At 52.5% G+C, this 15,368-nt stretch overlaps 1 protein-coding gene across 8 annotated transcripts; it reads right to left on the reverse strand.

The window, feature by feature from the left end:
- Positions 1 to 10,942: 10,942 nt before the first annotated feature.
- Positions 10,943 to 14,237, reverse strand: LSM10 (LSM10, U7 small nuclear RNA associated). Of its 8 annotated transcripts, none has more exons than XM_075908775.1 (2): positions 13,982 to 14,006; positions 10,943 to 11,765 (listed from the first exon to the last, which is right to left on the reverse strand). In XM_075908775.1, exon 2 carries the CDS (start codon positions 11,746 to 11,748, stop codon positions 11,377 to 11,379), a length of 372 nt encoding a protein of 123 aa, XP_075764890.1. In that variant the 5' UTR covers positions 11,749 to 11,765; positions 13,982 to 14,006; the 3' UTR covers positions 10,943 to 11,376. The 8 variants fall into 8 exon arrangements, with proteins under 8 accessions (XP_075764890.1, XP_075764889.1, XP_075764893.1 ...); XM_075908774.1 differs by lacking the exon at positions 13,982 to 14,006 and adding an exon at positions 13,914 to 13,938; XM_075908778.1 differs by lacking the exon at positions 13,982 to 14,006 and adding an exon at positions 13,349 to 13,863.
- Positions 14,238 to 15,368: the final 1,131 nt, after the last annotated feature.

A 15,368-nucleotide genomic window follows, 5' to 3' on the forward strand; every position in this document is an offset into this window, starting at 1 on the left:
GGTTGGGCGTGTGGGAGGGGGACAGAGACAGAGCTAAGACTCCATTTGGCTCCTGGAAGTGGCTGCCAGATCCCTGGGGTCTGTAGGCTCAGGAGAAGCTCCCTGAGCTGCCCTTGCACGCACAGGTGCTGCTCATGCAACTCCCATCGGCCATGACCAATGGGAGCTGCAGGGACAGCACCTGCGCACACAGGAGCAGTGCAAAGAGCCTCCCTGGCTGCCCACCATGAGTTTAGGGGCTTCAGGAACCTTGCAGCTGCTTCCAGGAGCCACAGTAAGCCCCTCCAACACCTCAACCCTCTGTCCAGCCTGAATTCCCCTCCTGTTCCTAAATTTCCTCCAGTGCCTGCATCCCCCACACCTTAACCCCCTGTCTTAGCTCTGAGGTCCCTCTTGCAACCCAAACCCATCATCTCAGGCTCTGTGCCAAATCCCAAACCGCAGCTAGAGTCCCCACCCATCCCTGCACTGAAACCCCCTGCAACAGCATGGACCCTCCTCCTACACTGCAAGTCCCTCATCCCTGGCTCTAACCCAGAGCTGGCATCCCCATCCGGAGCTCTCACCCTACCCTTCTGCCCCAGCCCAGTGAAAGTGAGAGAGGGTGGGGGATAGCGAACAATGGAGGGAGCGGGGATGGAGTGTGCAGAGGTGGGGCCTCAGAAAATTGGCAACCCTAACAACAATTCGTAACCTACTAACTGCCTTTTTTGACCTATGGCTACAGAGATATTAAGGGGCCACTTCGCCATAACTGGTTCCTTAGAACATGTACTAACTAGCTGTGCTAAACTATCTGTTCAATCTGATATTTAGCTGTGTTACCCATACCATCTTCCCCAGAGCTGAGGAAGAGCTCTGTGTAGCTGAAAAGCTTGATCCAATAAAAGATATTACCTCACCCACCTGGTCTCTCTACTAGCCTGAGACTGACATGGCTACCACAACACCATTTACACAGTCAACACATGATTAATTTGGGGAACTCCCTGCCACAGGATCCCAGAGAGGCCAAGAGTTCAGGACGATTGATACAGAGAGCATCCGCAGCCCAACAGCCAGGATTACACACAAATCCCTTCTAGAAGCCTGGGAAGAATCAAGATGTTCCAGCTTCAGAGCCTAGGCCAACCAGGGCTTCTTCCTGTGAACCACCTGCTCGCGACTGCTGTCACAAATGGGATTCCGGGCTAGGTGGGCTAGTGATCCGATCCAGTCTGACAATCCTTGTATTCCTGAACTGCTGTCCGGGCTCCTTGGGCTGGAGCCATGGCCAGTGATTTTGGGGCAACGAGTGCAAGTGGCGGCACATGCATGAATGTTCCCTGGAGGTCCCCCTCCCCCCGCCCCGTGTGGACAGTGGGCCTCACTTTGTGATCTCATCTGGCTCCCAGATATGTGGCGATGGGTGATTCATGTCAGGTGTGGCACCGGAGCAGCCTTTCCTGTGAAGCAGCCTAGTAAGCAGCTCTGCATGCAGCTTGTGTAATCTCTTCCCAGCCTTCGCTCCCTGCCACTCCTCTGGTGAATCAGCTGCACGCAGAGGGAAGCAGCACATGAGCACTGGAAAGCAATTGCATCATGCAGGGTGAATCATGCAACAGGCAGGGTGCCAGCCTCCCTCCCTGCAGCCTCTGCCTCTCAGTTGTCTGAGGGACAACTTCCAAACTCTCAGGAGCATCGGCCAATTGGTCCCCTGCTCTTGATTGCACCAGCCCGCCACGCGCTGCAGGAGAGCTGTGGATGGAACAGAAAGAGAAGATGGGCAGAGAAGATGCTCTACTGGATCTGCATTACCCTGGGATATTCCACTGCCCGGTTACGCTACCGCCTCGTACCTGCAGGGGAGCAGAGTGAGATGCCATGTGAGATGCCAGGGCTCACATTAATGAGCGTCAGGAGAGGGTGGCAGAGGAGGGGAAGGAAGCTCTCATCTGTGGCCCAACATGCCGTGTCCTGCTTCAGTCCAGACCAATGTTCCCTCTCACTGTTTCCATCCATGTGCAGAATAAATTTTGCCATGTGCACTGAGGCATGCTTGGATGTGCACCACCAATAGAAACACATGCTACTTGCTGTGGGCAGCTGTGGGTGCTCTGCTAATCAGCTGGGCAGCATTTAAATCTCTCCTGGGTGGACAGCCAAGTGCTCAGCTTACCGAGAACACTGGTCCAGACCCAGCATGGCTAGGGAGACCAACAGCTCCCTCCCTTCGGGCTCTTCCCAGAGCCTTGCAGGGCTGACACCTGGGCTGGCCCTAGCTCTCCCGACAGGGACGTGCCTCTGAGGCTCTCAACGCACTGTACAAAGGCGGAGTAGTGAGGGCCCCTGGGCAGTGGTTACTGTGTTCGTCTCCCTGGTGCACAGGCCCATTCCTGAGAGCAGAAAGCAGATGGGACTGATCTCTGTTTGAAACCCCTTCCTGCATGCAGCTGTCTCTCCGACTGGCCCACAGTCTGCACAAAGAGCACGGCTAGTCATTGCCCTGGCTTGAACGGAACCTAGCCAGCCATGCTGCTGAGAGAAGGGGCTGCTGTCTGTCCTGATGTGGGTCCAACCATCCCTCTTCGTGGGAGCTACCTGGACACGTTGCAAACTGGCTGGAAACGTGCAGGGTCACTGTCTTTTGGAGCTCGGTCCAGAGGGGACATGCCCGCTGCTGCCCCAAGGGGACTTGAGACTTGCCGGTGTGTAGGCTGCAGCAGCTCTGGTCTTCCCTGACATCCCATGCTGCCGTCTCAGGTGTTTTTTTCTCGTGCTTCTTTGGGTAGCCCTAACCCCAAGAAAGGCATCCTTCCGCTCACGGCCATGGCTGGCTGCTGTCTCCCCAGCTGAGGCAGGTGCAGGAAGTGAGCTTTGGTGCCTAACTGATCTTGTTCCTGTTGTCCCTGCGGAGAGCTGTTTCTAGACACTGCTGGCCCCAGCATGGGAAGGGACGGTGCCACTTTCAGAGCCTCTCCTTATTCATTCAACAGCAGCATGGCTGGAACGGGAGACGGTGCGGAGGGAACAAATGCATCACTGGTGTCTATGTTTCTCTTTCTTGGCACACACGGACTGGGAGACACAGGCTCTGTTCACCTGGACACTGACAAAACTGCCACTTGTCCTGAAAATCAGTCTATGCCCATATGCACCTCCTCTGCCCCCAGCCAACTAGCACCCATCTACGCAGCCCCGGCTATAGTTAGGATACAGGGACATTTGTTCTCTTCTTCCTGTGCTGTCCAGAGCTGCCAGGATGTTACATCCCTGATGTCATGGAGTCAGGTTGCTGTGGTGATTGGCTGATGCACCCTGATAGATGTGCTGGGAGGGGGGTAGGTGGGTCTGCAGTGCCAGTGCAATGTTGCAGTGCAATGCCCCAGCTCCACATAGGCACTCGTGCAAAGGAGTTTCGAGACACACACACTCTCTCCCCCCTTCCCTCTCTGCACATGCTCACACACGCCCATGCTGTCTCGCACCGCCACACACCAGCTCTTGCTGACTCTTGCTGACTCTTGCACACTCACACCTCCAGCACCCCAGATTGCACGACTGGCAGGCTCTGGTCAGAAGACAGCCCGAACTGGAATAGCAGGGGTGCTGCAGATGGGGACAGAGGTCCCTCCAGAGCATCGGGAGTGGAAGAATTTGCTCTGCTCCTGCCAGTGCTCCACTGAGCACCTAGGACACCAGCTTCTAGCTTCATAAGTGCCAGATTCACATCCAAATCCTTTATTAAGTGTATGAAAAAAGGAGGCTCTCGCCTGGGCCCGGGTGGAACCATCGAGCGAATCGGGACGATTCACATGCAGCTCGTTCTGTTTCACGATCACATCATTAGAAATCAATGCCCCAACCCTGGCCCTGGTGCCTCACTGCTCCGTCGGGATGCCAGCTGGTCCCCCCCTTCCTGGAGCGCACGAGACTGCTCAGCATCTTCAACAGACACAGTGAGCTAAAGCGAGCCAGAGAAACCTAGACACTGGAGGAGGCACCAGCTTCCTCCCCCAGCTCCCGGGAGCCCTTTAACTCAGAGACGGTCCCACTGGCAGCACCAGCCAGCTCTTGAATGGGGTGTCTGAGTTTTCCAAAAATCTGTGATTCCTGCTGAGTCAGGGCATTTTCCATCCGACTCTCACTAGCTGGAGAAAAAAATGAACTGCCACACTGGGTCCGATCAAAGGTCCATCTAGCCCAGTATCCTGTCTTCCAACAGTGGCCAGTGCCAGGTTCCCCAGAGGGAATGAAAAGAACAAGGAATAATCAAGTGATTCCTCTTCTGTCAGCTTCTGACAAACCAGAGGCTAGGGGCACCATCCCTGCCCGTCCTGGCTAATAAGTATTGATGGATCTTTCCTCCATGAATTTCTCCAGCTCGTTTTTGAACCCTTTTATAATCTTGGCCTTCACAACATCCTCCGGCAAGGAGTTCCACAGGGGCATTTTGTGAAGCAAGACTTCCTTTTGTTCATTTTAAACTGCCTATTCATTTCATTTGGTGACCCCCAGTTCTTGCATTATAAGGAGTAAATAATGTGTCCTTATTTACTTTCTCTACACCATAATTGTATAGACATCAATCATATCCCCTCTTAGTTATCTCTCTTCCAAGCTAAAAGTCCCAGTCTTAATAATCTCTGCTCAGATGGCACCCATTCCATACTGCTAATTACTGTTGTTTTTGGAACCTTTTCCAGTTCCAAGCTGTGACGTAGTGGGGGGCTGTCTGCTCTGTAACCTGGGGTTCCTCTGCGCTGTGATGTGTGATTCCCACTAACTCACCCACATGTGTATTGGCCCAGACACCTCATCCCAGTCTGAGCAGTTAGCAAAGCTCTTCCTAGGGGGAGAGACAAGGGAGGGAAGCGGAGACGAACACCTGGCTGGGGGGTAGGGTGTGGGAGTGAGGCAGTTTCTGACTGGGAAACATGAAGGGAACAGACTAAGCTGAGTGCCGGGGGGGCGATGGACCCCCTAACCCAAGGGGGCTGAGGCATCCTGGCCCTGACTCCTGTAGCCACATCAGGTCTATGCTGTGCTGTATCCTGGAGGAGCAATAACCCCTCTTTATTCTACTGGCTGGTGGAGTCTCATCTTGCTGCTCCGGGGGTGCAGGATTGGGGGGTGGGGGCCCGACATGCCGCCACACAAGCTATCTTTTTTTTTTAAATGGGTCAAGCACATCTGCACGCAGTATTCAAGATGTGGGCGTACCACGGCTTTACAGAGAGGCCATAAGATATTTTCCGTCTTAGTCTCTATCCCTTTCTTAATGATTCCCAGCATTCTGGTGGCTTTGTTGACTGCCAGCCCGTAGCATAGGGCTGAATGTGTGTGGGAGGGAAGAGGAGGGAGGGGAGGTCAGAGCTGGACAGGGTGCAGCTGGATGTGTCTGGGGCATGGCTTTGCCTGCTGCACAGGGTGAGCCATGACAAGCTATGTCACAGACTACTCAGGGAACTGCCTTCTAGGGGGTCAAGTCTGCTGCTGGCAAGCATTGTGGGGGGCTGGTCACCCTGGGCCATGTGGGTGCAAACACTGCTATGGGGACTGGGCAACGTCTCGCCCTCTGCATGCGCATTCATGGCTGCAGGAGGTGCGGGGTGCTGGGGAATTTGGCCCAGCACATATTCCAGGAGGTGGGATGTAGCCTCCCCTGAAGGCCCAGGAAAAAGCCTCCCATTGCCCATGCTCTGGCTCTGGCATAAAAGGGTCCTTCTATTATTCCCCTCTCCCGTTATAAGCAAGCATCACAGTATCCCACCCACCTGCCAGAAGGAAATAGGCAAGCTCAGCTAGACACTATTGACTTTGGTCTGCATGTCACTAGAGAGCCAAACCAGGCACTGGGGCACCCAGCCCAGCTGGCCAAGGAGTCACTGTGAACCTCATGCACCTAGCCTTAGTGATGGGCTTGGAGAGCTCCAGGGCTGTCCGCTATTACACAGGGCATAACTATTTCAGCAGCAGCTTCAGTTTGTGCATGAGAGAAGGGGCTTCATCCCACCGAGCTATGAGCAGTCTGTGCTGCCCATACTCACAGGGAGTTCCCAGGGCACAGAGGAGGAAATCAGAGCGGAGCAAGTTTTCAGCCGCCTAGGATGAAAGTGCGAACCGGGCAAGGGCTGTCCAGGAACCTGGAGTGGATTCAGGCAGACGCCAGGCAGGTGGCTGCCTGAGTCACCACATTCCAGGAAGGAATTCCACCCAAGAAAGCATGCCATCCTGCTGCCAGGCCAACACACTCCAAGAACACAGCTCTAGGAGTGGACTGGAAAAAGCTGGAGGAGGCCCAGACTAGAAGTTCCCTTCTCCATAGGGCCTGCGGGAGGAAAGATTACTAAAGGGGAGTAAGGATACCACATTAAATGGAGGGGAAGCCTGGGCTTTCCAAAGCAGCTTAAGGGCTTGTCTACACTTGAAAGCAATTTTGATGAACACAGGGTGTTAATTTAAAGTGCAGTAGCTGTTTCTGACTGCGTGGGGATTCTCTTATTCTAAAGTCTTGTATTCCAGGTTATTTTACCACATGTTCAAGGTAGGTTAGGCTAACTAGGAACAAGGCAGTTTTATCCTGAACTAAGGAGCTGTCAGGAACAGAAATTAAAGCAGAATAATTCCATGTGTGGACAAGCTTTTACATTGGTCATTTGCAGGCTAGATGCACACATCCCACATGGTTGCTGTTAATTACATTTTGGTTTGTACCTTCCTCCGTTAGGTGTGTCAGTTCTGTATAACACAGCGACTTTCCCATCCAGTACAACATTCCAACTTCATCTCTCATGGCACCAATCCCCCGTCTCTCCCTTCCCCCAGGATAAGCCACAGACATGTCACTGGATGACCTCAAAACAGTGGGCTCCAGAAATCATGATGGCTCTGTGCTTTCATTTAATCAAGCAGCACATCACTTTTGGCACCTGATTGCTTCCTCCTGCCCTTTGGTCAGAGTGTACAGTCATAACACAAGTTAGTCTGTAACAGGAAAAACTTAAAACACAACAAATGGTCTGGTAGCACTTTAAAGACTAACAAAACATGTAGATGGTATCATGAGCTTTTGTGGGCACAGCCCACTTCTTCAGATGACTGGAGTGTTGGAATAGATAAGGGCGGGGGGGGGGGGGGGAGAAGAAAAAAATTGGAGGGCGGGGGAGGAAAGAGAGGACATTGGGTAGATACGTTTCAAAGGGATAACCGAGCCAATCTGTAACAGAAAAAACTTAAAAGGTATAACTAGTGGGGTTCCGCTAGGGTCTGTTTTGGGACCGGTTCTGTTCAATATCTTCATCAATGATTTAGATATTGGCATAGAAAGTACGCTTATTAAGTTTGCAGATGATACCAAGCTGGGAGGAGTTGCGACTGCTCTGGAGGATAGGGTCATAATTCAAAATGATCTGGATAAATTGGAGAAATGGTCTGAGGTAAACAGGATAAAGTTTAATAAAGACATATGTAAAGTGCTCCACTCAGGAAGGAACAATCAGTTTTGCACATACAGAATGGGAAGCGACTGTCTGGGAAGGAGTACGGCAGAAAGGAATCTAGGGGTTATAGTGGACCACAAGCTGAATATCAGTCAGCAGTGTGATGCTGTTGCAAAAAAAGCAAACATGATTCTGGGATGCATTAACAGGTGTGTTGTGAGCAAGACACGAGAAGTCATTCTTCCGCTCTACTCTATACTGGTTAGGCCTCAGCTGGAGTATTGTGTTCAGTTCTGGGCACCGCATTTCAAGAAAGACGTGGAGAAATTGTAGAGGGTCCAGAGAAGAGCAACAAGAATGATTAAAGGTCTAGAGAACATGACCTATGAGGGAAGGCTGAAAGAATTAGGTTTGTTTAGTTTAGAAAAGAGAAGACTGAGGGGGGACATGAGAGTCATTTTCAGGTATCTAAAAGGGTGTCATAAGGAGGAGGGAGAAAACTAGTTCATCTTGGCCTCTAATGATAGAACAAGCAGCAATGGGCTTAAACTGCAGCAAGGGAGGTTTAGGTTGGACATTAGGAGAAAGTTCCTAACTGTCAGGGTAGTCAAACACGGGAATAAATTGCCCAGGTAGGTTGTGGAATCTCCATCTCTGGAGATATTTAAGAGTAGGTTAGATAAATGTCTATCAGGGATGGTCTAGACAGTATTTGGTCCTGCCATGGGGGTAGGGACTGGACTCGATGACCTCTCGAGGTCCCTTCCAGTCCTAGTATTCTATGATTAAAAAACAACAAATAGACTATTAGCACCTTAAAGACTAAATAGTTAAGAGAGACTCCTCCCCATCCTCCACTTTTCCTCCCTCCTCCCCCTTCCCTTATTTATTCTTGGTTCTGGACTTCCAACACTCCGGTCATCTGAAGAAGTGGGCTGTGCCCACAAAAGCTCATGATACCATCTACAGTACATATTTTCTTAGTCTTTAAAGTGTTACCAGACTTTTAAAAGTCATAACACAGTTATCCCTCCAGGACTCGCAGGCTTCATGCTCCGAAAACAAGACAGAAAAGTTCTGAGCTCATCTGCTTGCTCAGCCACGTTCCAAAGGGCCCAGGCAGTGGCCAGTTCCACACAAAAGTAACATCTTTCTCAGCCAGCCACGTGTGTCGTGTCAGGCTGTATTACTTCCCAGGGCCTTGTAGTTGATTGCCTGCCAATTGCACACTAACAGTGGGGGGCAACCTAATGCACTACCAATAAATACACTTCCCATTCGCACAACTGCATACACAGCCCCCCATTGATTTTAGCCCCCCACCCCCAGTAGAGACTGACTTTTCTCTCAAACTCTATTAGGGATGTTGTTAAATTACAGCTGCACCAACAGGACTTTGAATGAACAAATTACAAACAGTCCCACAAGAGCTAAGGCCTTCAAACCACTGGGGAAATTAACAGATAGGGCTTTCGAAATGGAACACTTGTTCTTAAACAACATCTCACTTAAAAAAAGCGGTCAGTTGCACTTGAACAGGTTACAGCATAGACAACTGGAAACATTCCCTGTCTCCAATCCCATTCTAGAATTTAGCTAAATACAGAAGTGTCGGAGCTAAGGATGTAACAGGTTAACCAGTAAGCATTAATCTTACCAGCCTGCTTACCTGGTAACTGGTTAACTGGAGGGGCAGGCCCAGCTGGAGACAGGCTGAGACAGGCTGGCAGGACCTCAGTTGTGGGGGCCTGGAGCAGCTCCTGCCACAGGACCCTACCTGCTCTGCACCAGCCCCCCACAATTAACCAGTTAAATGATTACTAGGGAGCTGTGACACCTGCTCGCTGCACTTGCCAGCCCACAAGATGGGGGAGGCAGGCAACCCTGGCTCTCCCCACAGCTACTGGTGAGAGCCCGGCTGCAGCCATGCCACCATAGGCTGCTTCTCCTCCCCCCTCCCCGGATCTCCCTTTTTCCCTTCCCCCACCCCTGCCACACCAGCCCAAGCCCTCCTCCTCTCTCCGTCCTGCAAGCCTGGGCTCCCCTTCTCCCTCCTTCCAACCCTAACCCCCTGATTCTCCCAGCTGCGGCCAGGCCCAGCCCTCTCCCCCCAGCTGCAGGGCAGTTGGGCCAGGCCAAATCCACGCATGGTCAGGCCCAGCCCTCTCCCCACTGACCTCCGAGCATGGAGGAGGAGAGAGGGGGTAGGACGCAGGCCCCATGGCTCAAAGCTCCCCCAAGCACAGGGGAGGGTGGAGGGAGGAGCTGCAGGACACAGAGTGACGCATGATGTCACTCTGTCGTCCTGCAGGAAAAGTTTTAATATATAGTAAGGAAAATTATATTATTTAACTGGCTAACTTTTTAATGGGTATTTATATCCCTAGTTGGAGCAGAGTTAATGAGGCACTGCCTTGCCATTACTATGGGAATTACAATAGTACCTAAAGGGCCTTAGCAGATGCCAGTAACATCTGGAGTAGCATAGGAGGGCAAGAAATAGAGTGATTTAGACTATCCAGCGGTTGGGATGGGCACTTCTAATCGGGACCTTGGAACACTCAAGCAATATTTCCAAAGCAACCTTTCTTGGCAATGTGGAAGCTGCTGGGAATATCATTGAGCAAGGAGCTCACATTAGTGTTCTGTTTTATTTGCTAACTCTACTTGATCCTTCTGTGCTGTAGCAGCACAAAGCCAGGGGTAGCTGGGGATATGCTGAGCTTCTGAAGCCTGCTATCCAGTGGCCAGAGTATGACTGGGGGATGGATTTCAAGGAGGGGATGGCTAGAGAGTTTTAGCAACAACTCAAGGAGCCCTCTGCATTCGTAGGTGGTAAGACTCCTAGACCACATCGAAACCTACTCAGCTGGGTTGTGACAGACAGAAATGGTCAGGCGTGGAGCTCTCATTGCTTCCCATAGACATGATCACCACCACGCTGCGAAAGCCAGTCAGCGTAACCCATCCCCCGAGGGATTCTGCCACCAGCACTTTCACACCATGTCCCTGCTGCTGTCAGCAGGAAGTGCTGCAGCCCCCTGCACCTGGACGCAGGCCTGAATATGCACAGGGGAGCCAGGCTGCATTCAGTGTCTGGATTATTCCTGTGACATTAATTTTCAATCAGGACACCAGACATTCCAGGGTCCAACTGGCCACGGACAGGTGGCACAGCTACAGTTTTTTTGGCCATGACTTACGGCCTCTCTGACCTTTTCCACTGCAAAGACAGAACCCCATCTAGCATTTGGATAACACAAGATGAGCAAGCCGGGGTCGGTTTATAAACTAATTGTCCCTGGCCCTCTTGCCTATCTCCTGGGCTGAGATTTCCATCTTGCTTTTCCATTCAGAAGTATCTTTTCAGTTTTAACTTCCGAATGGAGAGAGAGTAGTCAGTTCTCACATCTTAGCTGGTGAGCCAAGATAAATGTGATAATGGAAATAATCCACCAGCCATTGATCAAAGGATAAAAATACAGCGATGGCCCAAGCTAGCAGGTTAGTGGGGTTGGCAAAAGGCATCAGAGAGGCATAATAACAACACAGAAGGAACTTGCTGGTTTGTGGAAAAATGTTTTATTTGAAAAAAGTTTTCTGATCAATCTAAGCATGAGAAGGGATCCCAAATAGGGTTTTCCTTGTCTTTTGTTACGAGAGCAGTGGAACACATACCAGGAGGTCTCAAAGGCCTTAAATTTTTTTTTTTAAAAAACGTACAGATTTCTGCATTTCCTCTCACTCTAACACCAGCATCTGGAAGCTACCTTAAGAAATCAAAACCAAATCTCTATAACTGACAGGAGGAATTTGAAATAACCAACCAAACAGGAGAATCTCTCAGACATACTTGTTCTTTAAAACCGCAGCAAGAGAGACAGGAAGGTTTCCTGTACCCAAGCGGGAGTGATGTTACAAGGGTGTTGAAATCCCTACTTTGAGGCTGGAGAGTTTACTTGTGCTTTGCTGTAGGGAATTCCTTTCTCCCTTTGTCTCTGCCACCAAAGTAGCGTACTTTGTGGATCAACTGCAGCTGCTTCTCCACTGTGGCCCTGATATCCACTTCATCAGGGATATGGACGTAGCGAACATTCCTGCCCGTCACAAACAGGTCATCCAGCTGGGAGACTCTGCCTTGTCTGTCTGTGAAGGTCACTTCGGACAGGCGAATGTTCATGAAGGCATCCACATTGGTGATGCGGCCCACTGCTGTGCTCTCGTCGCGAAGGTCAACTGTGGTGATATAGCCATGGATGCCTTGGAGTAGGATAACCAGGCTGTTCTCAGCAATGGTGCGCTCTTTGACAGAGTGGCTGATTTCCATTGTATAGCGCTATCCAACTACAAGGAAAAGAGCAAGAGAAGCCTGTGTAACACTTGCCGAATTCACCCCACATTAATGCTCTCTAACAGGTCCTGCTGCTATCTTCTACAGCCTTCTCTCTTGGCTAGTCCTGAGTTCTACAGATTTTGGGACAGTTTGTAGGTCACACATTCTATAACAATGGTTTATATCACTAAAGCTTTTAAGATTAACTTAGCACAGGTATATGGGGCTGCCTGACAACCGGATTCTTCTGGTTCTCTCTGCAACAGGGATATCAGGGCATCTGTAGAAGCTTTGGACACACAGCCCTGTTAATGTGCTGCACTCCTGCCCTCTAAAGGCCAAAAGCAAGCTGTCTCTGTCCCATTCATTCCTAAGCCACTCTGCTGAGAAGTCAAGAATGAAGCATTCAGTGCCTCTTTGTGGGATTTTTTTTTTGTATGTACATATCAGAAGGCAGCAAGGTCTAGAAGTCAGAGCAGGGGTCTAAGAGTTGTAGTCAGATTCTAAAACCAAAATGGACTACTTCGAGCATCTAGTCCAGGACTACTCAATTTTAGAAGCTCCGGGAGCCACAACGACGCTCACAGCACATGCTGAGTGCTGCAACTTAAGCATGGTTGCGTATACATGCAAATATATGTAAATAGCTTCTTTCACACTGATGGGCATGAATACAAAGATTAAGGCAAGACTACACAACACGCAGGCCCCATTTAAGTCAGTTCTGCTGATATTAATAAAATGCAATAGTTACTCAATTTCCTCCCATATGACAGCACCTTTAATGAGCAATGACAGTCCAGGAATTTAACTATTAAAATGCATATCAACAGGAGACCATTATATTGACTTCTTTTTTGTTTTGGCTCCCACCCACAGGCCACGTGTTGAGTCCTGTCTAAACCCAAACCGCACCACAGAACGCAAGCAAAGATGCATGCAGCCCATGGGCTGTGTATTGAGTAGCCCTGATATAGTCTGACCTCATGGGTAGCATGGGCCAAAATAATTCCTAGAGTAGCTCTTCTAAGGAAAACATCCAATCTTGATTTAAAGTTTGTCATTGATAGAGATCCCACCACAATCCTTGGTGAACTGGTCCAGTGATTAAAAAAAAAAATCTAACCCTTATTTCCAGTTTGTCTAGCTTCAAATTTCACCCACTGGATCAGGCTGGCCTCTCTCACTCTCCAGCTGTCATCACCAACCTATCGCCTCACTCTGCAGACAGTTAGGTCACTAAGCTTGCCTGCATCTCGATTTCTCCACCTATAAAATGCACCTTCCCTCACAAGGAGGATTAACTTTTGCTCAGTGTCCACTAGGAACCGGACCCAGCAACTCAGCTTTTTGCATGCAGGCTGCCGAACAGCCAACAGCGGGTAGTAACAGTCTCTCACCACCAACCCATGATGGATCAGAAACCAGACTGGCTAGTGCTGTGGAAGGGAAGCGGCCGGTACCACATCACCCACCTTGAGCTGCCCCCCCCCAGTAGTACCACGCTAGCACATGGACCCCCTGCTCCGACAATGACCCCGGCACACAATGCTCCATCACAGCAGTGCAGCCCCCCCCCCAAAGTCTAACTAACCCTGAGTCTCCCAGGCCTCCACTATCCTAGCCTGGGCCACCTGTGCTGCAGGTGCAGGGACCAGGGCCTGGCTAACCCCGCCCAGCCTACACCCGCTGCACTGGGGGAGGGGGAGGTGCAGGGGCCAGGGCCTGGCTAACCCCGCCCGCCTGCACCCGCTGCACTGGGGGAGGGGGAGGTGCAGGGGCCAGGGCCTGGCTAACCCCGCCCAGCCTGCACCCGCTGCACTGGGGGAGGGGGAGGTGCAGGGGCCAGGGCCTGGCTAACCCCGCCCACCTGCACCCGCTGCACTGGGGGAGGGGGAGGTGCAGGGGCCAGGGCCTGGCTAACCCCGCCCAGCCTGCACCCGCTGCACTGGGGGAGGGGGAGGTGCAGGGGCCAGGGCCTGGCTAACCCCGCCCAGCCTGCACCCGCTGCACTGGGGGAGGGGGAGGTGCAGGGGCCAGGGCCTGGCTAACCCCGCCCAGCCTGCACCCGCTGCACTGGGGGGGGGGGGTGCAGCTGTGAGCGCCCTGCGCGTGCCAGGAGGAAGCACGCACAGACCGCGCCACGCGCATGCGCTCACCACGCGTCCGGCAGCGCGGCAACTGCCCCTGGCTAAGAAAGCCCCGCCCACTCAAGCCCCGCCCCTGCCTGGGCTCAGATCGCTTTGGCTTTGGCCCTGCCCTGTGAGGCCCCGCCGCTCCCCGGGCTCCGGCCCTCACTCGCCAGGACCCCGGCTCCACACGCTCGGGAGGGGGTGGCCGGCGTCTGTCTTACCCGCCTTCGAACGGACCGCGCGCCCAGCGCGCCTGCGCAGTGAGCAACCGGCGCGAGCCAGGCTTTCAGCCCGCCCCTTTCCACGCGCGCGGGGCTTACTTCCGGGGCGGGGCACCAGAGCAGAGTGCGGAGCTGAGAGCCCGCCTTCCCGAAGCTGCCCCCTTCTCGGCAGCGCCTCCCCCCGGCTTCCGCCATGGAACCTTCCGTACCCCCTCCAGGACGAACCATGGAACCGTCCCATCCCCCACCTCCGGGCATGGAACCTCCCTATCTCCTCTCCTGGCGCTGGCCATGGAGCCTTCCCATCTCTTCTCTGCCATGGAACCTTCCCATCTCCCCCCCCCACGCGCGGGCAATGGACCCTCCGATTTCTCCCCCCCCCACGCGTGGGCAATGGATCCTTCGATCTCCCCCCCACGCGTGGGCAATGGACCCTCCGATCTCCCCCCCACGCGCGGGCAATGGACCCTCCGATTTCTCCCCCCCCCCACGCGTGGGCAATGGATCCTCCGATCTCCCCCCCCCCACGCGTGGGCAATGGACCCTCCGATCTCCCCCCCCACGCGTGGGCAATGGACCCTCCGATCTCCCCCCCACGCGTGGGCAATGGACCCTCCGATCTCCCCCCCCACGCGTGGGCAATGGACCCTCCCCTTAGTGTCCCCCCCCAGCACAGATCCTTGACCCTCTTCATCTTTCTTCTCCCCCCCCCTGCTGACAGGTCATGGAATCTCCCCATCACCTCCCCACCCCCACCATGATGGAACGTTCCCCCCCAGGCCACGGTAGCTCCTGCCATCCCTGCATGCTTCCCACGGCTGGCACCGCACCAGCCACGGGGCCCGCGCACGTGACTCCCCACGGCAGGCTTGTTTTACGTGGCTGATCAGAAGAAAGTGCCCCTGCTGCTCTCTCGCCTGGAGGAGTGTGGATCCGCCCACCTGGCTCAAGCCAAACCTTTCCAGGGACCACCACTTGCTAATGGGAACTCCCTGTTAATTACGCCTGAGCCATTTTGCTAGTGCTGCAGCTCGGGAGAACGGTTCCATTTAAATTACGAAACAGACTGCGTTTTAACGTTGTCCCGTTAGTTTATCAAACTTTGTGCTAAAGTAAAATATTAATTTATGTGCAACACAAAAGGTTTCAATGTTTAATTATGACGGGTGGGGAACCTTTTTTGTGTCGGGGCCACTGAGCCACGGAAAAAATCAGTTGGGGACCACACAAGTGAGAAGCAAAAAAAAAAAAAAAAAAAAAC

This window comes from Pelodiscus sinensis, chromosome 25, assembly GCF_049634645.1.
Source record: "Pelodiscus sinensis isolate JC-2024 chromosome 25, ASM4963464v1, whole genome shotgun sequence".
NCBI classification, from domain to species: Eukaryota; Metazoa; Chordata; order Testudines; family Trionychidae; genus Pelodiscus; species Pelodiscus sinensis.